The sequence below is a fragment of the Thalassophryne amazonica genome, chromosome 17 (assembly GCF_902500255.1).
Source record: "Thalassophryne amazonica chromosome 17, fThaAma1.1, whole genome shotgun sequence".
Lineage (NCBI taxonomy): Eukaryota > Metazoa > Chordata > Actinopteri > Batrachoidiformes > Batrachoididae > Thalassophryne > Thalassophryne amazonica.
The window spans coordinates 10,293,949-10,321,268 of NC_047119.1; the positions used below are offsets into that span (position 1 = coordinate 10,293,949).

A 27,320-nucleotide genomic window follows, 5' to 3' on the forward strand; every position below is an offset into this window, starting at 1 on the left:
ATGTTTTAAAATATCTGAATAAAATATCAGTAAAATAATCAAAACATAATTGGGGTATTCAATGTCATACAACTGTTGTGATTTTTTTAAACAAAATGTAGTTGTCCCACACTATTGCTGTAATTTCCACCACAACACATAATGTCCCTTTAAACAGTTTGTATGAAAGACTGTTTGGGAAGTTTCTATGGAGATAAACAGTGACATCAGAGCACATGTATATAGCGCCAAATCACAACAAACAGTTGCCCCAAGGCGCTTTATATTGTAAGGTAATGGTGTGGTGGAAATTACATTTACAAGGCCAATAGTGCCCGTAGTTAAAGAATCACCCTTGAATAAGGAAAGTTGTATTTTTTTTTTCTCACCTAAATGGATTCAGCACTCACTCCAGTTTATTGTCTGGAATTGTCCCAGATTGCATTTTAGAGCTTCTAGAACTCAAACATTTTCGTGCAGGTGGTGTTGGGGGGTAATTTGGGGTTTCAGCTTTTTTTGTTTTTCACCACTTTCATCCCTGAATATGAGTTGTGATTCATTTTTGTGCGGAATAAAGTTACTAACTGGGACTCCTGTCTTGTTGCGAGAAAGAAACGAGAATCATCCTCCGTTCTGTTCACACAGCTCCAAACGTTGCGCGGCTCTCTGACAAGTCAAGACAGAACGATAGAATTCAGTCTGAATTAATAACTTCAAAGTGAAACACAGTTTTGTTTATTTTTATTTATGTCCAGAGATCAAGGATACAGTGACTAATTTCATATTTATTTACTTTAAGACTCAAGGAAATACATAGAAAACCTGTAAAGCCTACTTTTAGTACAAAATCACGAGGTATCAATAAGGAATCGGATCGATAAGCAGAATCGATAATGGTATCGATATCGATAAAACCTTATCAATACCCATCCCTAGTGATGACGGTGCTGTGACTGGAAAATTCCAACATCCTGGATGGTGTTTAATTCAACATTTTACTTTGTATTCAGTTCAAAGCAGTCTGACTTTTAGATTCAGTGCACGGTGGTTTAGTTTCTGACCAGTTAACGTGATGTTGGTACCAGAGGTCAAAGAAGCCCGCCCAGTCTTTTCAGGAGGGTGTTCTGGTCCTGAGGGGTCATGGCCTGGTAGGTGTCCAGCTCCAGGGAGAAGGTGGCGTTACCAGAGGTTAGAGTTCGCAGAACTGTGGAGTAGCCCTGCAAAAAGAAACACGGCTGAATGGTAAACTGGAAGAAATGAATTAAATACAGAATAAAGCTTTTAAATGTTTGACTTAAGGCTGAGTCTAGATTCAGGGTATGCGAACTCAAAAAACGTTTCTGGCCCAGTGTAGGTGTTCTAGGTAATTCACTCATGGGGTAGAAGGGTAAAAAGTTGGTGAATGTCACAGGACCTAATGCTGGTCATTCACACAAAAGTGCACTGCTGCTGCCACCCAGTGGATGCATTAATGCCCATCCAACATGTCTGAAAGTTGTCACATGCACATGGAGAATCAGAAAACGTCACATTAAACTCACCATCATCTCAGCCAGTGGCACCGTTCCCATCAGCACCTTGTTGTCGTGGCGACTTTGAATGTCTCGGACAGTTCCTCGTCTCTGGGCTAAATTCCCTAGGACAGAGCCAAGGTGTTCCTCTCCCACTGTCACCTCCAGGGACATGACGGGCTCCAGGACCTGTCCTCCTGCTAGCTTCAGGGCCTGAATCCAAAGGAGGGGTACCAATTCAGATAATCAGTGTGATTTCTTTTTCGGTTTAGGCAAAAGCTGAAGGATGTATCCTGTAAAATGCACTGACTGAATGAACAGATAAATGAGTCCATCCGCTTCAGGATGTTAACACGATAGAACAAAAACAACAAATGCTATTGTCTTGTAGTCTTCAACCTGAAAAGGGCACAGAATGAGGATAAAGTGATTAAAATTTTGTTAATGTTGATACCAGATCTATACAGAAAGCAAGCTGATTGTGCTTATTTAATACACCACACACACCTGTCTGCTGTCTGGACATGTTTCAGAGAATAATCTCATCACATGCATCATGGAAATTAGGAGCAGGATTTATTTTATCAAGCATGTGTCATTTTGAAGCTACATATACAGTAGTGTTCAGAATAATAGTAGTGCTATGTGACTAAAAAGATTAATCCAGGTTTTGAGTACATTTCTTATTGTTACATGGGAAACAAGGTACCAGTAGATTCAGTAGATTCTCACAAATCCAACAAGACCAAGCATTCATGATATGCACACTCTTAAGGCTATGAAATTGTGCTATTAGTAAAAACAGGAGAAAAGGGGGTGTTCACAATAACAGTAGTGTGGCATTCAGTCAGTGAGTTCGTCAATTTTGTGGAACAAACAGGTGTGAATCAGGTGTCCCCTATTTAAGGATGAAGCCAACACCTGTTGAACATGCTTTTCTCTTTGAAAGCCTGAGGAAAATGGGACGTTCAAGACATTGTTCAGAAGAACAGCGTAGTTTGATTAAAAAGTTGATTGGAGAGGGGGAAACTTATATGCAGGTGCAAAAAAATTATAGGCTGTTCATCTACAATGATCTCCAATGCTTTAAAATGGACAAAAAAAAAAAAAAAAAAAAAACAGATGCGTGGAAGAAAACAGAAAACAACCATCAAAATGGAGAGAAGAATAACCAGAATGGCAAAGGCTCACCCATTGATCAGCTCCAGGATGATCAAAGACAGTCTGGAGTTACCTGTAAGTGCTGTGACAGTTAGAAGACGCCTGTGTGAAGCTAATTTATTTGCAAGAATCCCCCAGAAAGTCCCTCTGTTAAATAAAAGACGTGCAGAAGAGGTTACAATTTGCCAAAGAACACATCAACTGGCCTAAAGAGAAATGGAGGAATATTTTGTAGACTGATGAGAGTAAAATTGTTCTTTTTGGGTCCAAGGGCCACAGACAGTTTGTGAGATGACCCCCAAACTCTGAATTCAAGCCACAGTTCACAGTGAAGACAGTGAAGCATGGTGGTGCAAGCATCATGATATGGGCATGTTTCTCCTACTATGGTGTTGGGCCTATATATCGCATACCAGGTATCATGGATCAGTTTGGATATGTCAAAATGCTTGAAGAGGTCATGTTGACTTATGCTGAAGAGGACATGCCCTTGAAATGGGTGTTTCAACAAGACAATGACCCCCAAGCACACTAGTAAACGAGCAAAATCTTGGTTCCAAACCAACAAAATTAATGCCTCGCAGATGTGAAGAAATCATGAAAAACTGTGGTTATACAACTAAATACTAGTTTAGTGATTCACAGGATTGCTAAAAAAGCAGTTTGAACATAACAGTTTTGAGTTTGTAGCGTCAACAGCAGATGCTACTGTTATTGTGAACACCCCCTTTTTCTACTATTTTTTACTAATAGCCTAATTTCATAGCCTTAAGAGTGTGCATATCATGAATGCTTGGTCTTGTTGGATTTGTGAGAATCTACTGAATCTACTGGTACCTTGTTTCCCATGTAACAATAAGAAATATACTCAAAACCTGGATTAATCTTTTTAGTCACATAGCTACTACTATTATTCTGAACACTACTGTAGCTTGTATGTGTTTCCTTCATTTTCACTGCCTAGGTACGGTGGCCACCAAGGCCACTGCTGCTTTATCACACCAATAAAATCAGACCAGCACTCAGAAAGTGTAAACCTCAGCCGAGAGATGAAATGTTTTAAATCCAGGCTCCCATTGCAGATTTTTGGCCCCAATTTCCATCCTGATTCCAAAAATGAGGAAATCTGGTTCGATTTATGAAAACAGCAGGTAAAGTTTGTGTTCCCTACTAATATTCCTGACTACAGTAGAGCACAAAAGCATAGTAAAACCCTATAGTAAAATCCTCACTGCTCATTCCAAAATAGACAACAATCTGCAAAGAAATGTAATTTTAGCTTAAACTGTACCCTGGCATCAAAATAACTGAGCAGCCAAATCCACAATCACACAGAAATGATTTGTTTCAAGATGCATTAACAAAATAAAAACCAAAGTAATATGTAAAATCTAAGTAGCAGACACATATTAACCCCTATATGCACACATTACATACAATTATTCACATTTTGTGGATCATGATGTCCAGATATCAAATTTTTTAACTTGTTTAAGACTTTCTCAATTGCTCACAGTGTTCTGCAGCACTACTTTTACCACAGATGAGACTGGATTTAAGGCCCCCATTGGGTAAACAATCCCCTCCCCCTACCAAAAATATGCTAAAAATCAGCAATGAGAGGTTGACACAACAGCACCCTGTTCTCTTGTGCCTTTGTTTTTTTTTTTAAATCAGAAAAAAAAAATGAATCCTGGATTCAGCTCTCTTATATGTAGCTGCTTTTGTAAATATTAGTGACTAGAGCTCTTGGCGAAACTGTTGTACATGCATTAATGGTAAATGTCCACTAGGTGTAGATACTGCTCCATTTCAAGAACCTTGAGTATAGGCTGCTATGGAGCATGATGACGAACCTGTTGCTTATAGTCGTAGATGGACTGCATTTTTTTATATAGTGCTTCTCCATCTGAATCAGAAGCTCAAAGCACTTTACAATGATGCCGCACATTCACCCATTCACACACATACTCCCACACCAATGTCAGGTTGCTGCCATGTAAGGCGCTCAACTATACACTGGGAAGAACTGCGGGATTAAGGATGATGCCCAAGCGCCCTTAGTGGGTTTCCGGACTGGAGGAGGTTTGAATCGAGGATCCTCTGGTGGTCTCAAGTCCAATGCTTAACCATTAGACCATCACCTCCTGAAAACTCTTCACTCGCTAGTGATTCCACATGATTTTAGCTACACATTTAGTTTTTGTTGGTTTACCATATCAGAAATAAATAAAGACAACCCCCTACAAATGCATATTTTGATCTAGGAAATCTGGATTGTTATCTGGTTCATCACCAAATCTCACCTGGTCTTACCAGATATTGGCACTCTTATGCCCATTTGTTTTTTGGGAGGGGGTATCCTGGATCTACATCCCACGTTTTCACCAGCGTTCAAGAAAACCTGCTTAATCCTGCTAACAGACAACACTCAAACCATAACCTCCTCGGTAGAGGTAACAAAAATTTTTTTACCTTCTGCATGCAGCGAGACACACAGGCGGATACCATGGCTGCGGATGTTCCTGGCGCCACACTGACTGTATGGACCAGCACCAAAACACCCTGTAAAGGGTGACCTAGCAACGGACCTGACGACACAAAAAGATGTTTTCTTCTTTAACATTAAAATCAGATGCTACAATGTGAGCAAGACAACATGAACAAAGACAATAACTTGGTCCGTGTTACCTTGAAGAAAGGAGGTGTGTGCGCCGTTCTCCACTGCTTCTTTTATTTCTGGTGAGAGAAGCTTCTCCAGGTCCTCTTTAAAAGCTATGTCACATGATCTGTCCACGCTTGGACTGACGGCCAGGTCCACTCTCACAACGTGTCTCCTCTCCCCAATTGTTCTGTCCAGTGTATCTACATCACACGCAAACTCCAACAATCCATACAGGACCAAACAAATGAAGGACTGCAGTGGGAAGGTCAACTCTGCGTGTTTTTGTTGTACCTGTCGCCGAGGCGTGATTGAGGATAGTCTCCCTGTAAGCCACCTGCAGCGGTCCGAGGTGCGTCTCAATGCCATACTCTCTTTTGATACGGTCATGGATGATATCGATGTGCAGCTCTCCCATCCCACACAGAATGGTCTACACATACAGAGCGACAGACTTATCTGAGCCGATTCTAAAACTTCTACGAGTCTGTTCTGGATTATCCAATGACGCCATTACCTGTCCAGAGTCGGGATCAATTTTTACTTTGAGGCTGGGGTCTTCTCTCTGAAGACAATCCAGTGCATTTTCCAGATCTATCAGGAAATAATACATATATATATTATACAAGATGGCACTGGCTACAAGACCGCAGGAAGTAGTAAAAGTTTTAAAAACAGGAAGTCCTGTATAGGTCATTCAGACCCACCAGTGCTGGTGCTTATCCTGGGCTACTGTAGCAGGAAGTGGGTGAGAGTCTACATCTTCTCCTGGATGGGACACAAGTCCAAGTCTGGTACCCATATGCAGCTGGGTGGACTGGGACAACAGAGATGAAACTGTCTTGTCCAAGGACACAGACGTTTGGAGTAGGACAGCAACTAAAAACTCTATAGATTGATCTGTCAATTTTTTTTTTTTTTAAATGAACTCATTCAATGCCAGAAAACTGTACATTAAAAAAGTTAAAGTTAGTAATAAAGTTAATTGGCTTCCTGGAGTCAGCAGACTCATCTTCACATTTAACCTCAAATCTGTTGACCTTCATTTTTTCCCCCAAATAAACTTTAAGTAAAAAAAAAAAAAAGAAAAAAATTCCATCTTAAGTCCAGTATAAAATTTTCCAATTTTATGGTATGATAGTTAAAAACAAACAAACAAAAAAAACGTTATCAGGTTTATAAGTTAGAACATTTTAAAATGACTTTGATTGAATATATCCTCTTCTTACAATAGTTTACAACCAGGTGATGATGATTTGAACCTGAATAAAACTAATCACAGTATAATTCCATTCGGTCAATTTAGGGGTGGGTGGCACACCAGTGTCATACAGATGAATCTCAAAACGTTTAAATAAAATGCATTATTATATGGCTGCGACGCTGCGGCCGCTCTGATTGGCTGATTACCAGTCTGATATTCTCCCATGTCCGGACCGGTTTCCATGACAATCGGTCCACAATGCGCATTTTCATTACAAACCAGGAAGCTAAAATCAATGAAGTTGGACATGAACGTACTCCATAAATATCTAAACAGCATCTGAAAAAACACTCTGATTGACCTTAACAAAAGAAGGTATGAGCTAAAAGCTGAAGCTTTGTCCTCATATTGATTAACTTTATAACAGAGAAGAATTTTCAAGTTCAAAAAATTCAAAAATGCAACTGGAGCAGTTAGGGGGCTATTCAAACGGGCCAACTAGTAAGACATCACTCCTGAAAACGATCTTTGCCATATCACGTGAGGTAAATCTGCCCTACGATTGGATTTTGGAAAACCATGTGACGGAGAACCAATTCTGATTGGACACTCACATTGCGCACGTCATCATACATCTTCTATGAGGAGTACCAAGATGGCTGACGGTGGATCGAAAGTCCGCGGAGTTAACTTTTCAGCAAAAAAAATAAATAAAAAAAAGTAAGTTTCTATCTCATATCATTAAAAAGTTATTTACAATTTAGTTAAGCTTGGTCCCAGCCGTCGTATACGATGGTGTCAGCCCCAGAGGGTTAATGGCGAACGGCAGTAAATCCCAGAACCCTTCCTGACGACCAGTGAATCTGAATGTTTCAACCTCTTAGCAGTAAACGAAAGTTTTTCATGCTAGAAATAAGGTCTACACAACGTGGGCTTAATGAAAAGCGTGACCGACGCAATGAAGCACATTTGACACATTACTACATAAACTGAGTTAATTAAACTGAGTTGAACTGAAACGGGAGAAATGTGGGGTGAATGTAATCGCAAAGTTATTACAAACAACATCCTTATAAACTTACTTGTATGCTTTTGTCAGCCGATCAGTGCAATGTGACAGCAAACTACAGGGGCCGGTGATGAACACAATTAAGCAGGGGTGTAAGCAGCTCTCATTTGAATGGAGTCAGCGCTCCATCTACTGGACAAACGGTGCAAGGACATTTTACATTGCCGACACAAACATTATTTCAGTAACTGTTCTGTTTATGAGAAATTATCGGCTAAAATTTTGGCCGATAGTGAGTACTTTGAAAAGGGCTTATACCGGCTGATAATATCAGCCGGCCGATATATCGGTCGAGCTCTAGAAAACAGTCCAAGTACATTCAAGTATGATAAGACAGATAATAATAAAGGAGTGATATCGTGCAAAACCAGTAATGTTGTGATATAATACGCTCACTGCACACAAAGTGAAAAATATTGTGATATTAATTTTTGGTCATATCACCCACCTACAGATCAGCAATAAAAACAGTTGATACCTGTTCTTTAGACTGAATAAACAACTGAACTCCCACAGCTAACCTCAGTGAGCTATGTCACTGTCAGCGCAGGTGTAAATAATAACGATCACTGACCAGCCTGTTTGGAAATGGTGGGTGGTTCTATAGTGCAGAAGAAGACGGGATCAGGGACCTCCACCCCTGACAGGACCACATCAGCACGCTCCCCACGTCTTCTCTCAGTGACATCATCACTTTGGGCTCGGCGAGCCGCAGCTGCTGCTGAAGCCTTGGAACAAACGATGGTGTCGCCTGTGACTGCCTGGACCGAAAGAAAAACACATGACTTCAAATAACGTCACAACAGAAAATTTCAAATAAAATCTAAGATTGTGCACCTGCTTGAGTCCAACAGTCAGAGCGATGTTTCCCGCTGACAGCGAGGGAATTTCCACATGCTGATCAGCAAAGGGCACCAGCAGCCGGCTTATTCTTTCACTGCAGAAATCAGAAACAAAAGAACTGAGGTTTGAGCCAAAAATAGACAAGTATAAAGTGAAAAACAAAAAAACAATATCATTTATGGACAAAGTCCTGCTTTCATAAATGCAGAAGTAGTCGCTTGAATCCCACGTACGTGTTGTTTCTATTGATGTTGTGGACGGCCGTCTGTGGTTTCAGAGTACCAGCGTAGATCCGAAGAAACACCAGAGGGCCGCGGTGCTTGTCGTGGACAACCTTGAAGGCCAGAGCACATAAGTCATCTTTGTACCATTGCCTGAAAAAAGAAAGGAAGCAGATGAAGCACCGCCAACTTTGAAACATCCCCACAAACTGATTTCTGTTGTTTTCAGGGCTGCAATGTCACGATATCAATATTTAATCCAACAGTTTCGACCGTGCCCCTCAACGACACAATTACATCCATGTCATCACAGAGACCATTACACAACTTCACGGTGGAGTGGAACACACAATAACAGGATGCCTTGAAGTTGAAGTTACAGTTCGCCGGAAAGGCCATGGAAGACTCGAACCTAGATTTGGTCCATTTTCTTGTAAAGTCTGCCTCTGTTCCACTCCACCATGAAGCAGGAAAACCACTGATGCAACAGACAAAAGATGCACCAGGCACAGTTTTTCCAATCAGTCACAGATCCCTCCAACTTCTCCAGGGTTGTCATGGGTGTCTTGGAGGCTTCCCTCATGAGTCTCCTTCTTGCACTGTTGCTTATTTTTGGGGGGACCTGTTTACTCCAAACAGATTTTCCACACAATCTGTATTTTATAATGACTGACGGCAATAACATCCAAGACATATTCAGTGACCTGGAAATACTCATGTATCCATCCCTTCACTTGCTGAAAGAAAATTGACTCCAAATATTATTCATTCATCTATTTTCTAAAGCGGCTCATTCCAGTTAAAGGTCATGGGGAGGTCAACCTATCCCAATGGTCATGGGACGAAAGGCAGCGCACACCCTGGACAGGCTGCCCGTCTATTGTAGGACAGACACATATAGACTGAAAAACACCTTCACACATTCGTTCACACCTATTGTTAATTGAGAGTCACCAGTTTAACAAACCTGTGTGACTCTGAAAGTGGGATGAGGTCAGAGCCCTCAGCAGGAACCTACGTGAACACGGGGAGAACATGCAAACTCCACACAAAAAGGACCAGGTCGAAGCAAACCTGGGACGTTCTTGCTGTGAAGCAACAATGCTAAGGATGAAACCACCATGGTGCCCTGTAAGTATTATTATTATTACCTTAATATTATTGTGATACTACTAAAGGGTGCCCATACTTAGGCATTCCATTATTAATTAAATTAATAATTTAAATTCAGTTCACATCATGTTATAGAGATTTATTTTCACTGTACCTTTAATGAAATATTAATATATGCCAGGCTGAACTGTATCATTGTAGATGAACAGCCTATAATTTTTTGCACCTGTGTATAAGTTTTCCCCTCTCCAATCAACTTTTTAATCCAGTGGTGGGCACAGATAACCAAAAAATTATCTTCGATAACAGATAATCAGATAACTGAAAAGTTATCTTTGATAAAGATAAAACAATAAACCACCCAAAAATGTATCAGAAGTTACAGATAACCGATAACAGATAAATTCCAATATTACTTCTGACCAGTGATGCCAGTAACGCGTTACTTAGTAACGCGTTACTCTAATCTGACCACTTTTTTTAGTAACGAGTAATCTAACGCGTTAATCTTTCCAAATCAGTAATCAGATTAAAGTTACTTCTCCATGTCACTGTGCGTTACTATTATTTTTCATTGTGGGTCGATAGCAGCATTAAACTTGGTCTGTGGGCAGGAGGTCGGGGTTCGACTGAACTGCCCACTTTAAGCGAGCTGTGAGCTTTTCATCCGTGTTTTTTTGCAGCTGCTCGACTCGTCGTCACCTCCTAAAGCACGGTGATCAGCACACCTGCACTGCGCTTTACAAAGACATTTTTATACTGTTTTTCCTCCTTTATTTAGAATTGTGAGCTGAGCCACTCTGTATCGTCTCGTTAAAAACAGCTGATCCTCCGCGACGCGTCAACAACTAACACTATTTTCCACTCAAATGCACCTAAACACTCTTTCTGAGGACCACATGATGTGAAAACGCAATAAAACTTTCTTACCTGTAAATCTGGTCATGTTTTCTGCATAAATAAATGTTATCCATTCTTTGTGCTCAAACACCAAAGCAGGGGCGAATCCAGATGGAATGGGGGCGTGGGGCAAGGATGTGCCCCCTCCCCCACAACACCCCTAGATTAAAGGTCCAGTTTTGAAGCCGTTTTTTACTACAACTACTAATATTGCTTAAAATAATAATAATTTCGACAAGAAAAATGTTTATAGAGAATTTAAATGTTAGAAAAATGTTAGAATTTAATAGTTACATTTATAAACAATGTAGGTTCGAAATTGCAAGTTTTACTGTTGCAGTGCTGTCAACAGTTAAATATGAGGTCAAGAAAGAGGTCTTTATTTTACTTTTTATAGAACAAGTATTTATTTTCATTGAAGTCAAGAAAGGGTGACTATAAAGTGAGTTTTGGCAAAACAGGTATCATTGTCATGTTGAGGTGGCAGAGGGTTGTTTTTGGCAGCTGGGAAAAGTAACTAAAAAAGTAACTAGTAATCTAACTTAGTTACTTTTACAATTGAGTAATCAGTAAAGTAACTAAGTTACTTTTTCAAGGAGTAATCAGTAATTGGATTACTTTTTCAAAATAACTGGCAACACTGCTTCTGACACATCTACAACTAGTAGTAGAACAAATTTAATAGCTTATAATAATAAAAATAAAAACAGACCACACTTTTCTTTCAACATTCTGCCCCTGCTGGAAGCTCTTGTTTACTACAGAGCTCCCAATACAGAGACACTCCAAGAGCAGCCATAAAGCCAATTCTCTATCAATTACGATGCTCCGGTCAGGCGCAGGTCTTGAAAAATAAAGTCATGCTGACTTATGGTTTTGATTATAAATAACATTAATACCGATAGAATAACTCCATTAATGTCAATTATGTCATTTGTACAAAGTTAAAATATAACATATATCTTTTAATGTTGAGTAATGCACTAATTATGAGGTTTTGTAACAAACAGATCGCAAAGGATTCTGGGTAAAAGTGCCTCTTTTTGGAGCGAGGCGGAGGGGAAGGCGAAGGGCTACAAATCCCTCTGTTTGGAGGGGTAGGAGGAGCTTACTGCTGTCTCTGAAAAAACAAACAAACATGGCGCCGAAAGAGCCGCACAAATGAAGCGGCTTTCATTACAAATTACGCTGTTTAGAAAGTTATAACTTGCCAAAAAACTTTACAGGCAGTTGTCTATGACAGCAGCGTGTCTGCTGCTGGATGCATGTTGCATATGTTGTCGTTCTGAAGAATATCGTAACGTCGCCCGTGCGCTGCGTTATAATGCACATACACACGAATTCTACGATAAGACACTTTTATATATCACAACGGAGAAAATCATGATAAAGTGTAAGCACGTTAATTTGTATGTTCATAAATCTTTGGATAATATCAATCCCTGCTGTTGGATTTCAAAGTCTGTAACGTGTGTGTATTTTGTAAATAAACACCCTGATCCCACAGGCCTTTAAGGTGGCAGTAATTAAACCATTACTTAAAAAGCCATCACTTGACCCAGCTATCTTAGCTAATTATAGGCCAATCTCCAACCTTCCTTTTCTCTCAAAGATTCTTGAGAGGGTAGTTGTAAAACAGCTAACTGATCACCTGCAGAGGAATGGTCTATTTGAAGAGTTTCAGTCAGGTTTTAGAACTCATCATAGTACAGAAACAGCATTAGTGAAGGTTACAAATGATCTTCTTATGGCTTCGGACAGTGGACTTATCTCTGTGCTTGTTCTGTTGGACCTCAGTGCTGCTTTTGATACTGTTGACCATAAAATTTTATTACAGAGATTAGAGCATGTCATAGGTATTAAAGGCATTGCGCTGCGGTGGTTTGAATCATATTTGTCTAATAGATTACAGTTTGTTCATGTAAATGGGGAATCTTCTTCACAGACTAAAGTTAATTATGGAGTTCCACAGGGTTCTGTGCTAGGACCAATTTTATTCACTTTATACATGCTTCCCTTGGGCAGTATTATTAGACGGTATTGCTTAAATTTTCATTGTTACGCAGATGATACCCAGCTTTATCTATCCATGAAGCCAGAGGATACGCACCAATTAGCTAAACTGCAGGATTGTCTTACAGACATAAGGACATGGATGACCTCTAATTTCCTGCTTTTAAACTCAGATAAAACTGAAGTTATTGTACTTGGCCCCACAAATCTTAGAAGCATGGTGTCTAACCAGATCGTTACTCTGGATGGCATTTCCCTGATCTCTAGTAATACTGTGAGAAATCTTGGAGTCATTTTTGATCAGGATATGTCATTCAAAGCGCATATTAAACAAATATGTAGGACTGCCTTTTTGCATTTACGCAATATCTCTAAAATCAGAAAGGTCTTGTCTCAGAGTGATGCTGAAAAACTAATTCATGCATTTGTTTCCTCTAGGCTGGACTATTGTAATTCATTATTATCAGGTTGTCCTAAAAGTTCCCTAAAAAGCCTTCAGTTGGTTCAGAATGCTGCAGCTAGAGTACTGACGGGGACTAGCAGGAGAGAGCATATCTCACCCGTGTTGGCCTCCCTTCATTGGCTTCCTGTTAATGCTAGAATAGAATTTAAAATTCTTCTTCTTACTTATAAGGTTTTGAATAATCAGGTCCCATCTTATCTTAGGGACCTCATAGTACCATATTACCCCATTAGAGCGCTTCGCTCTCAGACTGCGGGCTTACTTGTAGTTCCTAGGGTTTGTAAGAGTAGAATGGGAGGCAGAGCCTTCAGCTTTCAGGCTCCTCTCCTGTGGAACCAGCTCCCAATTCAGATCAGGGAGACAGATACCCTCTCTACTTTTAAGATTAGGCTTAAAACTTTCCTTTTCGCTAAGGCTTATAGTTAGGGCTGGATCGGGTGACCCTGGACCATCCCTTGGTTATGTTGCTTTAGACGTAGACTGTGTTTCATAATTATTGTATGGCCTTGCAATGTGGAGCGCCTTGGGGCAACTGTTTGTTGTGATTTGGCGCTATACAAGAAAAAAGTTGATTGATTGATTGATCCCTGAACACACTCATCTAATAAGCTTTCAGGCAGAAAATGAAAAGTTTCATCAATGGGAATAAGTTGGAAAATATATACACACACATGTCCCTTGTCCCTAGTCTTACACACCTCTCTGCAGCTTCTCTCCCCCTGCCATCCCCTCATTACCCCGTCCCCGTAGAGACGGTGCCTGCTCCCAGACTACCAATAACCAGCAAAAATCTATTTAAGCATAAAAATTCAAAAAGAAAAAATAATATAGCACCTTCAACTGCACCACAGACTAAAACAGTTAAATGTGGTCTATTAAACATTAGGTCTCTCTCTTCTAAGTCCCTGTTGGTAAATGATATAATAATTGATCAACATATTGATTTATTCTGCCTAACAGAAACCTGGTTACAGCAGGATGAATATGTTAGTTTAAATGAGTCAACACCCCCGAGTCACACTAACTGTCAGAATGCTCGTAGCACGGGCCGGGGCGGTGGATTAGCAGCAATCTTCCATTCCAGCTTATTAATTAATCAAAAACCCAGACAGAGCTTTAATTCATTTGAAAGCTTGTCTCTTAGTCTTGTCCATCCAAATTGGAAGTCTCAAAAAACAGTTTTATTTGTTATTATCTATCGTCCACCTGGTCGTTACTGTGAGTTTCTCTGTGAATTTTCAGACCTTTTGTCTGACTTAGTGCTTAGCTCAGATAAGATAATTATAGTGGGCGATTTTAACATCCACACAGATGCTGAGAATGACAGCCTCAACACTGCATTTAATCTATTATTAGACTCTATTGGCTTTGCTCAAAAAGTAAATGAGTCCACCCACCACTTTAATCATATCTTAGATCTTGTTCTGACTTATGGTATGGAAATAGAAGACTTAACAGTATTCCCTGAAAACTCCCTTCTGTCTGATCATTTTTTAATAACATTTACATTTACTCTGATGGACTACCCAGCAGTAGGGAATAAGTTTCATTACACTAGAAGTCTTTCAGAAAGCGCTGTAACTAGGTTTAAGGATATGATTCCTTCTTTATGTTCTCTAATGCCATATAACAACACAGTGCAGAGTAGCTACCTAAACTCTGTAAGGGAGATAGAGTATCTCGTCAATAGTTTTACATCCTCATTGAAGACAACTTTGGATGCTGTAGCTCCTCTGAAAAAGAGAGCTTTAAATCAGAAGTGTCTGACTCCATGGTATAACTCTCAAACTCGTAGCTTAAAGCAGATAACCCGTAAGTTGGAGAGGAAATGGCGTCTCACTAATTTAGAAGATCTTCACTTAGCCTGGAAAAAGAGTCTGTTGCTCTATAAAAAAGCCCTCCGTAAAGCTAGGACATCTTTCTACTCATCACTAATTGAAGAAAATAAGAACAACCCCAGGTTTCTTTTCAGCACTGTAGCCAGGCTGACAAAGAGTCAGAGCTCTATTGAGCTGAGTATTCCATTATCTTTAACTAGTAATGAGTTCATGACTTTCTTTGCTAACAAAATTTTAACTATTAGAGAAAAAATTACTCATAACCATCCCAAAGACGTATCGTTATCTTTGGCTGCTTTCAGTGATGCCGGTATTTGGTTAGACTCTTTCTCTCCGATTGTTCTGTCTGAGTTATTTTCATTAGTTACTTCATCCAAACCATCAACATGTTTATTAGACCCCATTCCTACCAGGCTGCTCAAGGAAGCCCTACCATTATTTAATGCTTCGATCTTAAATATGATCAATCTATCTTTGTTAGTTGGCTATGTACCACAGGCTTTTAAGGTGGCAGTAATTAAACCATTACTTAAAAAGCCATCACTTGACCCAGCTATCTTAGCTAATTATAGGCCAATCTCCAACCTTCCTTTTCTCTCAAAAATTCTTGAAAGGGTAGTTGTAAAACAGCTAACTGATCATCTGCAGAGGAATGGTCTATTTGAAGAGTTTCAGTCAGGTTTTAGAATTCATCATAGTACAGAAACAGCATTAGTGAAGGTTACAAATGATCTTCTTATGGCCTCGGACAGTGGTCTCATCTCTGTGCTTGTTCTGTTAGACCTCAGTGCTGCTTTTGATACTGTTGACCATAAAATTTTATTACAGAGATTAGAGCATGCCATAGGTATTAAAGGCACTGCGCTGCGGTGGTTTGAATCATATTTGTCTAATAGATTACAATTTGTTCATGTAAATGGGGAATCTTCTTCACAGACTAAAGTTAATTATGGAGTTCCACAAGGTTCTGTGCTAGGACCAATTTTATTCACTTTATATATGCTTCCCTTAGGCAGTATTATTAGACGGTATTGCTTAAATTTTCATTGTTACGCAGATGATACCCAGCTTTATCTATCCATGAAGCCAGAGGACACACACCAATTAGCTAAACTGCAGGATTGTCTTACAGACATAAAGACATGGATGACCTCTAATTTCCTGCTTTTAACTCAGATAAAACTGAAGTTATTGTACTTGGCCCCACAAATCTTAGAAACATGGTGTCTAACCAGATCCTTACTCTGGATGGCATTACCCTGACCTCTAGTAATACTGTGAGAAATCTTGGAGTCATTTTTGATCAGGATATGTCATTCAAAGCGCATATTAAACAAATATGTAGGACTGCTTTTTTACATTTACGCAATATCTCTAAAATCAGAAAGGTCTTGTCTCAGAGTGATGCTGAAAAACTAATTCATGCATTTATTTCCTCTAGGCTGGACTATTGTAATTCATTATTATCAGGTTGTCCTAAAAGTTCCCTAAAAAGCCTTCAGTTAATTCAAAATGCTGCAGCTAGAGTGCTGACGGGGACTAGAAGGAGAGAGCATATCTCACCCATATTGGCCTCTCTTCATTGGCTTCCTGTTAATTCTAGAATAGAATTTAAAATTCTTCTTCTTACTTATAAGGTTTTGAATAATCAGGTCCCATCTTATCTTAGGGACCTCGTAGTACCATATCACCCCAATAGAGCGCTTCGCTCTCAGACTGCAGGCTTACTTGTAGTTCCTAGGGTTTGTAAGAGTAGAATGGGAGGCAGAGCCTTCAGCTTTCAGGCTCCTCTCCTGTGGAACCAGCTCCCAATTCAGATCAGGGAGACAGACACCCTCTCTACTTTTAAGATTAGGCTTAAAACTTTCCTTTTTGCTAAAGCTTATAGTTAGGGCTGGATCAGGTGACCCTGAACCATCCCTTAGTTATGCTGCTATAGACGTAGACTGCTGGGGGGTTCCCATGATGCACTGTTTCTTTCTCTTTTTGCTCTGTATGCACCACTCTGCATTTAATCATTAGTGATCGATCTCTGCTCCCCTCCACAGCATGTCTTTTTCCTGGTTCTCTCCCTCAGCCCCAACCAGTCCCAGCAGAAGACTGCCCCTCCCTGAGCCTGGTTCTGCTGGAGGTTTCTTCCTGTTAAAAGGGAGTTTTTCCTTCCCACTGTAGCCAAGTGCTTGCTCACAGGGGGTCGTTTTGACCGTTGGGGTTTTACATCATTATTGTATGGCCTTGCCTTACAATATAAAGCGCCTTGGGGCAACTGTTTGTTGTGATTTGGCGCTATATAAAAAAAAATTGATTGATTGATTGATTGACATGTATATGTGTAACACATAACCTGACGTCCTAATAGACTGATATTATTTGTCAAGGAAATTTCTAAAGGAGATAAGGCTGGATGCAAAAAATGGGAGAATTTGAAAAAGAAATAAGGTTGTAATTCCATTAAAAAAGTGAAACTTGTATAATGTATACATTCACTGCACACAAAAAAAGCCATTTGCAAAGCCAAAAAGTTGATTTGACAATCATCTGACATAACCGGGGTCAAAATAAATAGAACACTGCTATCTACTGGTTCCCACACGCTTAGTGAACACTACTGACCAGTAGATGGCAGTAGAGGCCTTGAAAACAAAATTCCAGATACAGTAATCCCTGTCTGCTACATTTAAAATGCGTGGAATTTAACAAACGCAAATAAAACCAACATCTATAAACGCAGAGAATATATTCAAGAGAGTTTTAGGCACTAGAGTTTAATGCTGTTGTCTGTGGAGCCTGAACAGAGTGTCTGAAATGCATTTTTCCTGTCGTGATGTACTGAGATTACATCATCCTACCCAAAATGCATTGCGGGTCACAGGATGTGCTCACAAAACCTTAAAAATTAGCACATTACTTTAAAACTAAAACCTATATCTGATATTTTCACTTAATAAAACTTCAGACATGACAGTAATTTTAAATAACTTGTCCAAAATTTGCTTGGTTAAAATTTGAACCATAAGTTAAAAACGTATGCCTCTGGATGACTTAGGTGATATCAGCAACCTATTGGTATGGTGTTAAAAGAAATTTTTTTTTTTTCTTTTGGGGCTGTTTCTCTTTTGTTTGCAGATGACTGAGATGCTTTTTATACTAGCTGCTTTCTTTTGTTAGCAAAGGTTATAGCTGTGTGTCTGTTACAAAATTTTTAACAGGTGAGTGCTAAACTAATTTTAAAAATGCTTGTTGCTGTTCAGCTTTGTTTATTTTGTTTATCGGGACAAAGATTAATCGGAAGATAATTGGTCAGATAATGGTTTTTAAAGTTATCTAAAAAGATAATCCGATAAAGAAAACATTATCTTCGGTAATTATCTGTTATCGGATTATCGGAAGTGTGCCCACCACTGTTTTAATCAAACTACGCTGTTCTTCTGAACAATGTCTTGAACGTCCCATTTTCCTCAGGCTTTCAAAGAGAAAAGCATGTTCAACAGGTGCTGGCTTCATCCTTAAATAGGGGACACCTGATTCACACCTGTTTGTTCCACAAAATTGCCGAACTCACTGACTGAATGCCACACTACTATTATTGTGAACACCCCCTTTCTACTTTTTTTTTTTATTAACAGCCCAATTTCATAGCCTTAAGAGTGTGCATATCATGAATGCTTGGTCTTGTTGGATTTGTGAGAATCTACTGAATCTACTGGTACCTTGTTTCCCATGTAACAATAAGAAATATACTCAAAACCTGGATTAATATTTTACTCACGTAGCACTACTATTATTCTGAACACTACTGTATGTATGTATAGTGGGCCAATAAAATGTTACCACTTTTTGATCGTACACAAGTTTCTGAAATGAGAACTTATTCGAAAAATTTATTTACAGACTTGTAACAGAAGCATCAAATTAACATTTGATACCAAAGGTTTCCCACTTTGTCTCTTGTTTTCCTCACAGTTCAATAATTGATGACATGTTCAATCCACACTCTTCTTTGCATTACAGCTGCAACACGCATATTCAAGTTTGTGATGACATTGCCACACATCACAAGAGGGATTCTCCAAATTTCTTTTTCGATTTTCAGGAATTGATATTCCTGAAAATCAAAAAGAAATCTTTGTTATTTTGGAAATTGTACAAATTAAAAAAGTGGTAACATTTTATTGGCCCACCCTGTATGTGTACACACCACGTACACACACACACACACACACACACACACACACACACACACACACAGTGAGTGTCAAGTTCACCCACTTAGAAATCATGGAGGGGTCTGACATTTTCATCTTAGGTGCATGTCCACTGTGAGAGACATAATCAAAAAAAAAAAAAAAACTGGAAATCACAATGTATGATTTTTTTATAATAAGTATTTGAACACCTGTGAAAATCAGTGTTAATATTTGGTACAGTAGCCTTTGTTTGCAATTACAGAGGTTTTTCTGTTTTACTGTAGTTTTTCCACCAGGTTTTCACACACTGCAGCCCCTCCTTAGTTGCCCTGGCTGTGTGTTTGGGGTCATTGTCATGCTGGAAGACCCAGCCATGACTCATCTTCAATGCTCTTACTGAAGGAAGGAGGTTGTTTGCCAAAATCTCACAATACATGACCCCATCCATCCTCCCTTCAGTAAGGTGCAGTCGTCCTGTCCCCTTTGCAGAAGAGCACCCCCAGAGTATGTTTCCACCCCCATGCTTCACGGTTGGGATGGTTTTCTTGGGGTTGTTCTCATCCTCTAAACATGGTAAGTGCAGTTGATTCCAAAAAGCTCTATTCTGGTCTCATCTGACCACATGACCTTCTCCCATGCCTCCTCTGGATCATCCAGATGGTCACTGGTGAACTTCAAATGGGTCTGGACATGTGCTGGCTTGAGCAGGGGGACCTTGCTGCCCTGCAGGATTTTAAACCATGACAGCATCATGTGTTACTAATGTAATCTTTGTGACTGTGGTCCCAGCTCTCTTCAGGTCATTGACCAGGTCCTCCTGTGTAGTTCTGAGCTTTCTCAGAATCATCCTTACCCCACAAAGTGAGATCTTGCATGGAATCCCAGACCGAGGGAGATTGAGTCATCTTGTGTTTCTTCCACTTTCTAATAAATAATCATAACAGTTGTTGTCTTCTACCAAGCTGCTTGCCTGTTGTCCTGTAGTCCATCCCAGCCTTGTGCAGGGCTACAGTTTTGTCCCTGGTGTCCTTAGACAGCTCTTTGGTCTTGGCTATGGTGGACAGGTTGGAGTGTGATTGATTGAGTGTGTGAACAGGTGTCTTTTATACAGGTAACAAATTCAAACAGGTGCAATTAATACAGGTAAAGAGTGCAGAATAAGAGGGCTTCTTAAAGAAAAAATAACACATCTGTGAGAGCCAGAATTCTTGCTGGTTGGTAGGTGTTCAAATACTTATTTGCAGCAGTAACATACAAATAAATTATTTTTTTTAAAAAAAGCATACATTGTGATTTCCAGATTTTTTTTTTTTTTTTAGATTATGTCTCTCACAGTGGACATGCACGTAAGATGAAAATGTCAGACCCCTCCATGATTTCTAAGTGGGTGAACTTGCAAAACTGCAGGGTGTTCAAATACTTATTTTATATTTTAAATATAAATTAAAAGAATAAACACATAAAAAACAAAACAAAAAAAAATCACAAATAAACAAAGGGGCTTTAAACAGAATCATTCATGTTGATTCGCTCCTCTTCATTTAGCAAAAACCTAAAATGTTCTCACAGGGGCACAGCTGTGGAGTGCAACTTTGAAACCAAGTTCCTTTGGACTTATTCCTCCAAGCTATCTGTGTGGAATTATGCAGCAATTGAGGAAAAACACCCATGAGTGTCAAATAACTATTTATCTTCACTTCACCTGCTTCACTGTCACTCTCTGTGTGTGGACAGTGGAAACAGCAATAGTAGCACGATGGATAAAATTTACAGTATAATGTTCATTTAGCTCAGATGCAGTGATGGAAAACACCCTGAGATCGTGTTCTTATATCATACAATAAGTTGATGTAGTAATAATCATGACAGGCCTACTCAATCGGAACAAAACCATGAAGTGGATTTAAGGTCGTCTTGTGCGTTATCCTTTAATCACTCACATCAGGTGGTGGTTCCTCTCACTGGGTGCGGGCAGGTAGGAGGTAACGGCATCTAAAAGGGGCTGAACACCTTTGTTTTTCAAAGAACTTCCACACAGCACTGGCACTCCTTTACGGGACAGAGTCAGCCGCCGCACAGCCTCCTGGAGCTGAGCACACACACAGCACTGTTTAGAATGCTTTCAGATTGGTTCATTCCTTCATAAATCAATGCTTTGCTTAATTTAAATGACTGTTACTTTGCCTGAGGGAACAGCATCAAAATTGTCACTAAACTCATTCAGCAACAGTTCAGCAAACTCATCGTCCAGATCAGCAACCTGTGAGTGAAAACAAAATTTGAAACACCAGCACAATTAGCTCCAAGACTTTAGTATTTGTGAAAATGTTATATACCTGCTCAATTAAAGCTGTTCTGGCCTCTTTGACCTCCTGCAAGAGGTCAGGACTGTCTGACGTTCCAAGACTTTTCATTTCATATACGCGTCCATCATCTTCTTTGGATTTTAGTTTCCATATCAGCTTCTGATTGGTTAACAAGTCAACCATACCAGTAAAGTTTTTGCCACTGCCAACAGGAATCTGTAAAACAGAAGCGGTCTGCTTGATTAAATGATGACACCAACGGTGGCTTTCATTCACTTTTATTTTATTGACTTTAAATTTAATTCCTCTGCTAATAAAGACACGTTTCTGCATCAGTGCATTTGTCTAATTCATTCATTTTCAGCTGCTTATCCGGCTCCGGGTTGCGGTGACAGCAGAGCAAGCAGCTCATCCCGCACTTCCCTATCCTCAACCAAGTCCTGTAACTCTTCCTGGGAGATCCCAAAGCGTTCCCAAGCCAGCTGGGAAATATAATCTCTCCAGCGTGTCCTGGGTCTTCCCCTGGAGCCTCCTTTTGGTTGCATGTACCTGGAACCACCTCAACTGGCTTCTTTCAATGCAAAATAGTAGCAGTTCTACTCCAAGTCTGCCCCCACCCCACCATCTCAACCTACTCAGCACTCGATGGCGATCAGTTACACGTCTGCTAAAAGGCACGTGAAGGACTCTCAGACCATGTGAAACAAAATTCTCTGGTCTGATCAAACAAGGATTGAACTCTTTGGTGTGAATGCCAGGCGACATGTTTGGAAGAAACCAGGCACCATCCCTATAATGAAGCATGGTGGTGGCAGCATCATGCTGTGGAGATGTTTTTTAGGAACTGGGAGACTAGTCAGGATTGAGGGAAAGATGAATGCAGCAATGTACAGAGACATGCTGGATGAAAACCTGCTCTAGAGCGCTCTTGACCTCAGACTGGGGTGACAGTTCATCTTTCAGCAGGACAATGACCCTAAGCACACAGCCAAGATATCAAAGGTGTGGCTTCAGGACAACTCTGTGAATGTTATTATTGAATAAAAATGATATAGCTCACATATTCACTTTTGTTGGAACTGATTTCATGTTGACATGCCAATAAAAAAAAGGAGGCATCAAAGGCTACTTCTATTATAACTCTGGCATGCCTAAAACATTTGCACAGTACTATATAGTCACTCATTCAATTTCTGATGCTTATCTGGCAGTAGAACAAGCAGCTCATCCTGAACTTCCCTATCCTTGACCAGGTCCTCTAACTCTTCCTGGTGGATCGCAAGCCAGTGGACAAATATAATTGTTCCAGCGTGTCCTGGATCTTCCCAACCAGAGGCCCGAACCATTTCAGATAGCTTCTTTCAATGCGAAGAAGCAGTGGCTCTTCTCAAAGACCCGCAAAGATATTTGCGCATCTCATCTTGTCTCAACTTGAGTGCAAGTTTGAATACACAAAATGTTCAAAATATTTCAAAACGGTGTTTCGAGTAAGCGTCGTGTGTGTGTGTGTGTGTGTGTGTGTGTGTGTGTGTGTGTGTGTGTGTGTGGGGCACACCTGGACCAGCATAGGATTGGCTTTCAACTTCTCTCGTATGCTCTCGATGGAAAAACCAAAACTAAGGGAAACAAAGTTTTGTATTATTCATCCTAATAGTTACCACATCTTGACTGTTACATCACTCACTTTGCTGTAGGTTTGTCCATCTTATTCAGAAAACACACACAGGGGACACCGTGCTTCTCCGCTTGTCTCCACACCGTCAGAGTCTGAGCCTGTAAGTTTGACATGACTTCAGTGAGATCACAAAATATGTTGAGTTGCAGCAGTTTGAACGCCAGTGGACTAAGATTTACCTCAACACCGGCAGAGGCATCAAACACTGCAATCGCCCCATCCAGAACACGAAGCGCTCGCTCCACCTCCAGAGTGAAGTCCACGTGTCCTGCAAACACAAAGACAGGCTTCAGTTTTCAATGGGAGTTTTATTTTTTACAAGGGCAATGCTTTTCTACCTGGGGTGTCGATAAGGTTTATTCGGTGACTTTTCCAATCAAAGGTGACTGCTGCTGATTGGATGGTGATGCCACGTTCTCTCTCCTGAGCCATAAAATCGGTCACCGTGTCCCCATCATCTACATCTACATGCAAGAGCGTGACAGAGAAGTAAAGTGACTGACAAATGCAAACAGGTCATGTCTGGAAAAGCTAAGAAAATAATGGTGTTTTTATTATCAAACACCTCCGAGTGCCCGTGTGTAGCCAGAATAATAAAGCATCCTCTCTGTGGTGGTTGTCTTTCCTGCATCAATGTGTGCCATGATGCCGATGTTTCGGATCCTACAGACAAAGCACAATTTACAAATAAATGTGGATTTGTAAAATATGTAATTTTTTCATTTGTAAAAAAACAGGCAAATACAATACAAATTCATTATATGTAAAAAGCAACACACAGGTTAACTTGTGTGTTGGTTTTTACATATAATGAATCAACCAATCAGTGATGAGCAGAGGCTCAGTTTACCCATAACGCATTTGGCATCTGTGTGTGTTAATGTTCAAAACTTTAGAATTAGTGCATTATTTTAAAATTAAAAGATATGTGTTATATTTTCACTTTATACAAATGTCAGACTTGATATTAATGTAGTTAAACTGCCTGGATTAATTTGGTTTATAAATCAAAACCATAAATCAAACATGCTCTCCTTTTCAGGACGTCTGCCTCACAGCTGGACCGCTGTATGCTGTGAATGGAAAATGACTCTTTCTTACAGCAGCGGGCAGAGTGCACAAAGACTGAAGCACTGGCTCATTGGCTTTGTTGGGTTTGTCATCGTCTTTGATTCTAATCAGAAGCACTGAACCAGATTGTCAGTAACTGAGAGTGTACCGGAAGCAATACTGAAAGTTAGTGGTTAGCTGTAGCTTCCGCTAAATTTTTTTGGTGGTTTATTGGTTAGGCGTTATAAAAGCTAACTTTTACGTTAGCTGATTAGCGGTTATCGAAGCTAACTTTTTGGTTAGCAGTGCCAACTACTGCTTATTATGTGCTTTTTAATCTGGTGAACTACAAGATGACAGTATTCACTGTTTTCACAAGCTGGCTGGGATGGACTTAACCCACTCATGTACAGCTTTGCTGTCAGAAATCCATGCTGTTACCAAAGCATGGAAACTGTTCAGATATTTAAAATCTAACAGAAGATTATTTAAAATAATCACACCAGCAACTGAAATGAAAACTGAAAATGATCCCAGGATAAAAAAAAAAACAAAACGTTAACTTGAAAATTAGGTCAACATAGTGTGAAAGAAGTGACTCACTTAGAGATATCTGGGTTGACCACAGTCCGCAGGGACTTGACATCATCTATGAACATGGAGTACAGTAACAACCAATGAAACAGACATTCATTCCTCAAATATTTTAATCATCAAATCATTGTTACAGTAATTTATGAAGGAAAAATAAAGTTCCATACTTTGTATATCTGCTGTTTTAATGGTATTCTCTTTACTAGGATTGGAACATTGATTATGAAAATATGTCTACTTGCATGAAGTGCCTTTCTCTCTGAGAACCGTTAAAGAGAACGTGTCCTCAGTGTTTTTGCTTTCTTCTGTAGCAGTGATTGGAGAAACCGTGCATAGTCCAACTTTTGTGTGTTGCATCGCCAGTTACAGCTTCACGATGGAATGGCACATATTGTGATGGGCCCTCTGACAACCTCTACGCTATAAGCATGTATCAGCTTTACTTGAAAATTGCCATTAGGAACACTGGTTAGGGTGGATATACTTCCATTTTCAACTTAGCATCAAAACAAAATGATCTCTGGAGGAAGCATGCACATAACTGGTGATCATATGTGCAAAAAATAAATGATGTGCAGCAGAAAACATGAAGGGATATAATATTTCCTACAACACTGCCCCCGCCCCCTCGTGCTTTCTACTGCAGGAGCACCATGAGCACCAGTTATGTGCACGCCTGCTCTAGAGGTTATGCTTTGGACTTTCCATCACAAATTCCTCAGCTCTTTAGCTGCTACATCCTCTGAAGAAGATGGGCATTTACAGTAATGAAGGTGTGTTAGCTGAACGTATCTCACTAATTAAGAGGACATGAACAAAAATAAGAGAGTTTAGGGTGTTACTCATGAATCCCAACCATCCAACAAGGAGTTACTAAATTTGAGAAATATCAGCACATTCTTCATGGATTTCACTCTATCTTCAGAGTTCTCAGAGGATTTCTTCTTGCACAGTCACCCAGATTTTGAGAATAGCCTACTCCTGACAGATTTATCATACGGTACTATTGTGTTTGTATTTCTTAACAATTAATGTAAATGAAGTCCAACACATACCGAGTAACTTGAAAATGTTCATGTATCCAACTGCTGACATGTCTAATAATAATAATAATAATAATAACAATAATGATGATTTTTCTGATTAATTATGGCCTCTGAAAATGGAGGGACTGTGTAGAAAAATGTCTAAGTCCTCAATAGTTAACATGATATTTCTGATAAATGCCTTGAATTAAAGCTGAAACTCTACACTACAATCGCAGCTTGATTATTTCAGTTTAAATCCACTGTGGTGGTGTACAGAAGGAAAAAGCAAAAACTATAATGCAATGCTAAATTACCCTCAGCCGTATGAGCATAAAAAAAATAGGAAACAGAATGTGACCTTTTGACCCATTAAAATATGTCAAGGTTAGCCATCTTTGAACTTGTCCAAGGTCTCTGTCCCAAGAACGCTCCCTGTGAATTTGAAGACCCTGACAGTCATAGGAATGGAGTTATGCTGCGCACAGACAGAGAGACAAATGCAAAATCTTCACTAATTCTGAGGTCAGGCATTATCCCAACACCCTCTAGTGGCCGTTTTTTTTGTATGTGAAAACATCACCGAACTCGGTACAAATACATGTAATTTGGTCACTTTTCAAAGGGGTCAGACTCATCAATAAAGACAATTTAATGTACAATGCTTTATTTCAGGTGTGGTGTTTAAATCTCACCATTCCAGGCAACTGGCTGACAGAAGCAAGTTAGAGACAAAACCAAATCAGCTGATTTCAACAGAACAGCATACAGCCCAAGTGTGTTTTCATTGGGCGGCCAGTCGCAAAAGTACGAATTCTCGCCTTCAGATTGGCCACTTCGCCAAAGTGATGTGGCGCACACCTTGAGAATACCGATGGCCATATTTTGGCCTCGGGTGGAAACAGTGTATCTGACCAAATACCTAAATACTAGACATTTTTATCATGGCAAAACATTTTGAATAATCACAGCCGCATTAAACAAAATTACATTTTCTGGGAAGAAAAGCAGCTCACCTGGCAGAAAGCGGTAAAATCTTTTTCCATGATAGATGAGAAAACACCTCCAGCTCTGGAGCCCAGCAGTTAATAACAAGCGGCTCTGTGGAATAACAGAACATGACTCATCATTTAGTATCACTGAATCAAAACGTTGGTTCAAATCCCACCCCTGCCACGTTGCTCCATGTAATGTGGAGTTGTGTCAGGAAGGGCATCCGGCGTAAAACCTGTGCCAAATCACCATGCAGATCCACCTTGTATCTGCTGTGGCGACCTCGAGTGGAAAAACAAGGGAGCAGCTGTAGGAACTTAATTAAACTAATGATTTCTTACCCGAATCATCCTGATAAAAGTCCTACAAGATCCAATTATTTACACACGAACTACCAAATAAAACACAATCATAAACAAAAGAATGACACCGAAATTTAGTTTACAATCAAGCTACAAAAATAAACTGCACACGCCGTCAGTGGGCACGACGCGAAAATGCTTCCCCTAGAAA

General features: G+C 39.8%; 1 protein-coding gene across 3 annotated transcripts; it reads right to left on the reverse strand.

Annotated features, from left to right (window-relative positions):
* Positions 1-830: 830 nt before the first annotated feature.
* On the reverse strand, positions 831-27,290 carry gfm2 (GTP dependent ribosome recycling factor mitochondrial 2). 3 transcript variants are annotated; one of them, XM_034192699.1, is made up of 20 exons: positions 27,149-27,290; positions 26,831-26,915; positions 24,799-24,844; positions 23,711-23,808; positions 23,484-23,609; positions 23,325-23,413; positions 23,155-23,243; positions 23,026-23,086; positions 21,501-21,686; positions 21,344-21,424; positions 21,105-21,253; positions 8,663-8,803; positions 8,424-8,523; positions 8,161-8,347; positions 5,831-5,907; positions 5,608-5,746; positions 5,343-5,516; positions 5,127-5,242; positions 1,521-1,703; positions 831-1,196 (listed from the first exon to the last, which is right to left on the reverse strand). In XM_034192699.1, exons 1-20 carry the CDS (start codon positions 27,155-27,157, stop codon positions 1,068-1,070), a joined length of 2,265 nt encoding a protein of 754 aa, XP_034048590.1. In that variant the 5' UTR covers positions 27,158-27,290; the 3' UTR covers positions 831-1,067. The 3 variants fall into 3 exon arrangements, with proteins under 3 accessions (XP_034048590.1, XP_034048591.1, XP_034048592.1); XM_034192700.1 differs by lacking the exon at positions 24,799-24,844 and having other exon boundaries at positions 832-1,196; positions 27,149-27,189; XM_034192701.1 differs by lacking the exons at positions 831-1,196; positions 1,521-1,703; positions 5,127-5,242; positions 5,343-5,516 and having other exon boundaries at positions 8,165-8,347.
* Positions 27,291-27,320: the final 30 nt, after the last annotated feature.

What these genes read in the sequence shown, in the direction of transcription:
- gfm2 (XM_034192699.1), bottom strand. An exon ending in ATGGACAAACCTACAGCAAA is followed by an intron (nt 23,087 to 23,154) that starts GTGAGTGATGTA and finishes TGTTTCCCTTAG; the next exon opens with TTTTGGTTTTTCCATCGAGA. An exon ending in GAGAGGAACCACCACCTGAT is followed by an intron (nt 8,804 to 21,104) that starts GTGAGTGATTAA and finishes TTCTTTTTTCAG; the next exon opens with GCAATGGTACAAAGATGACT.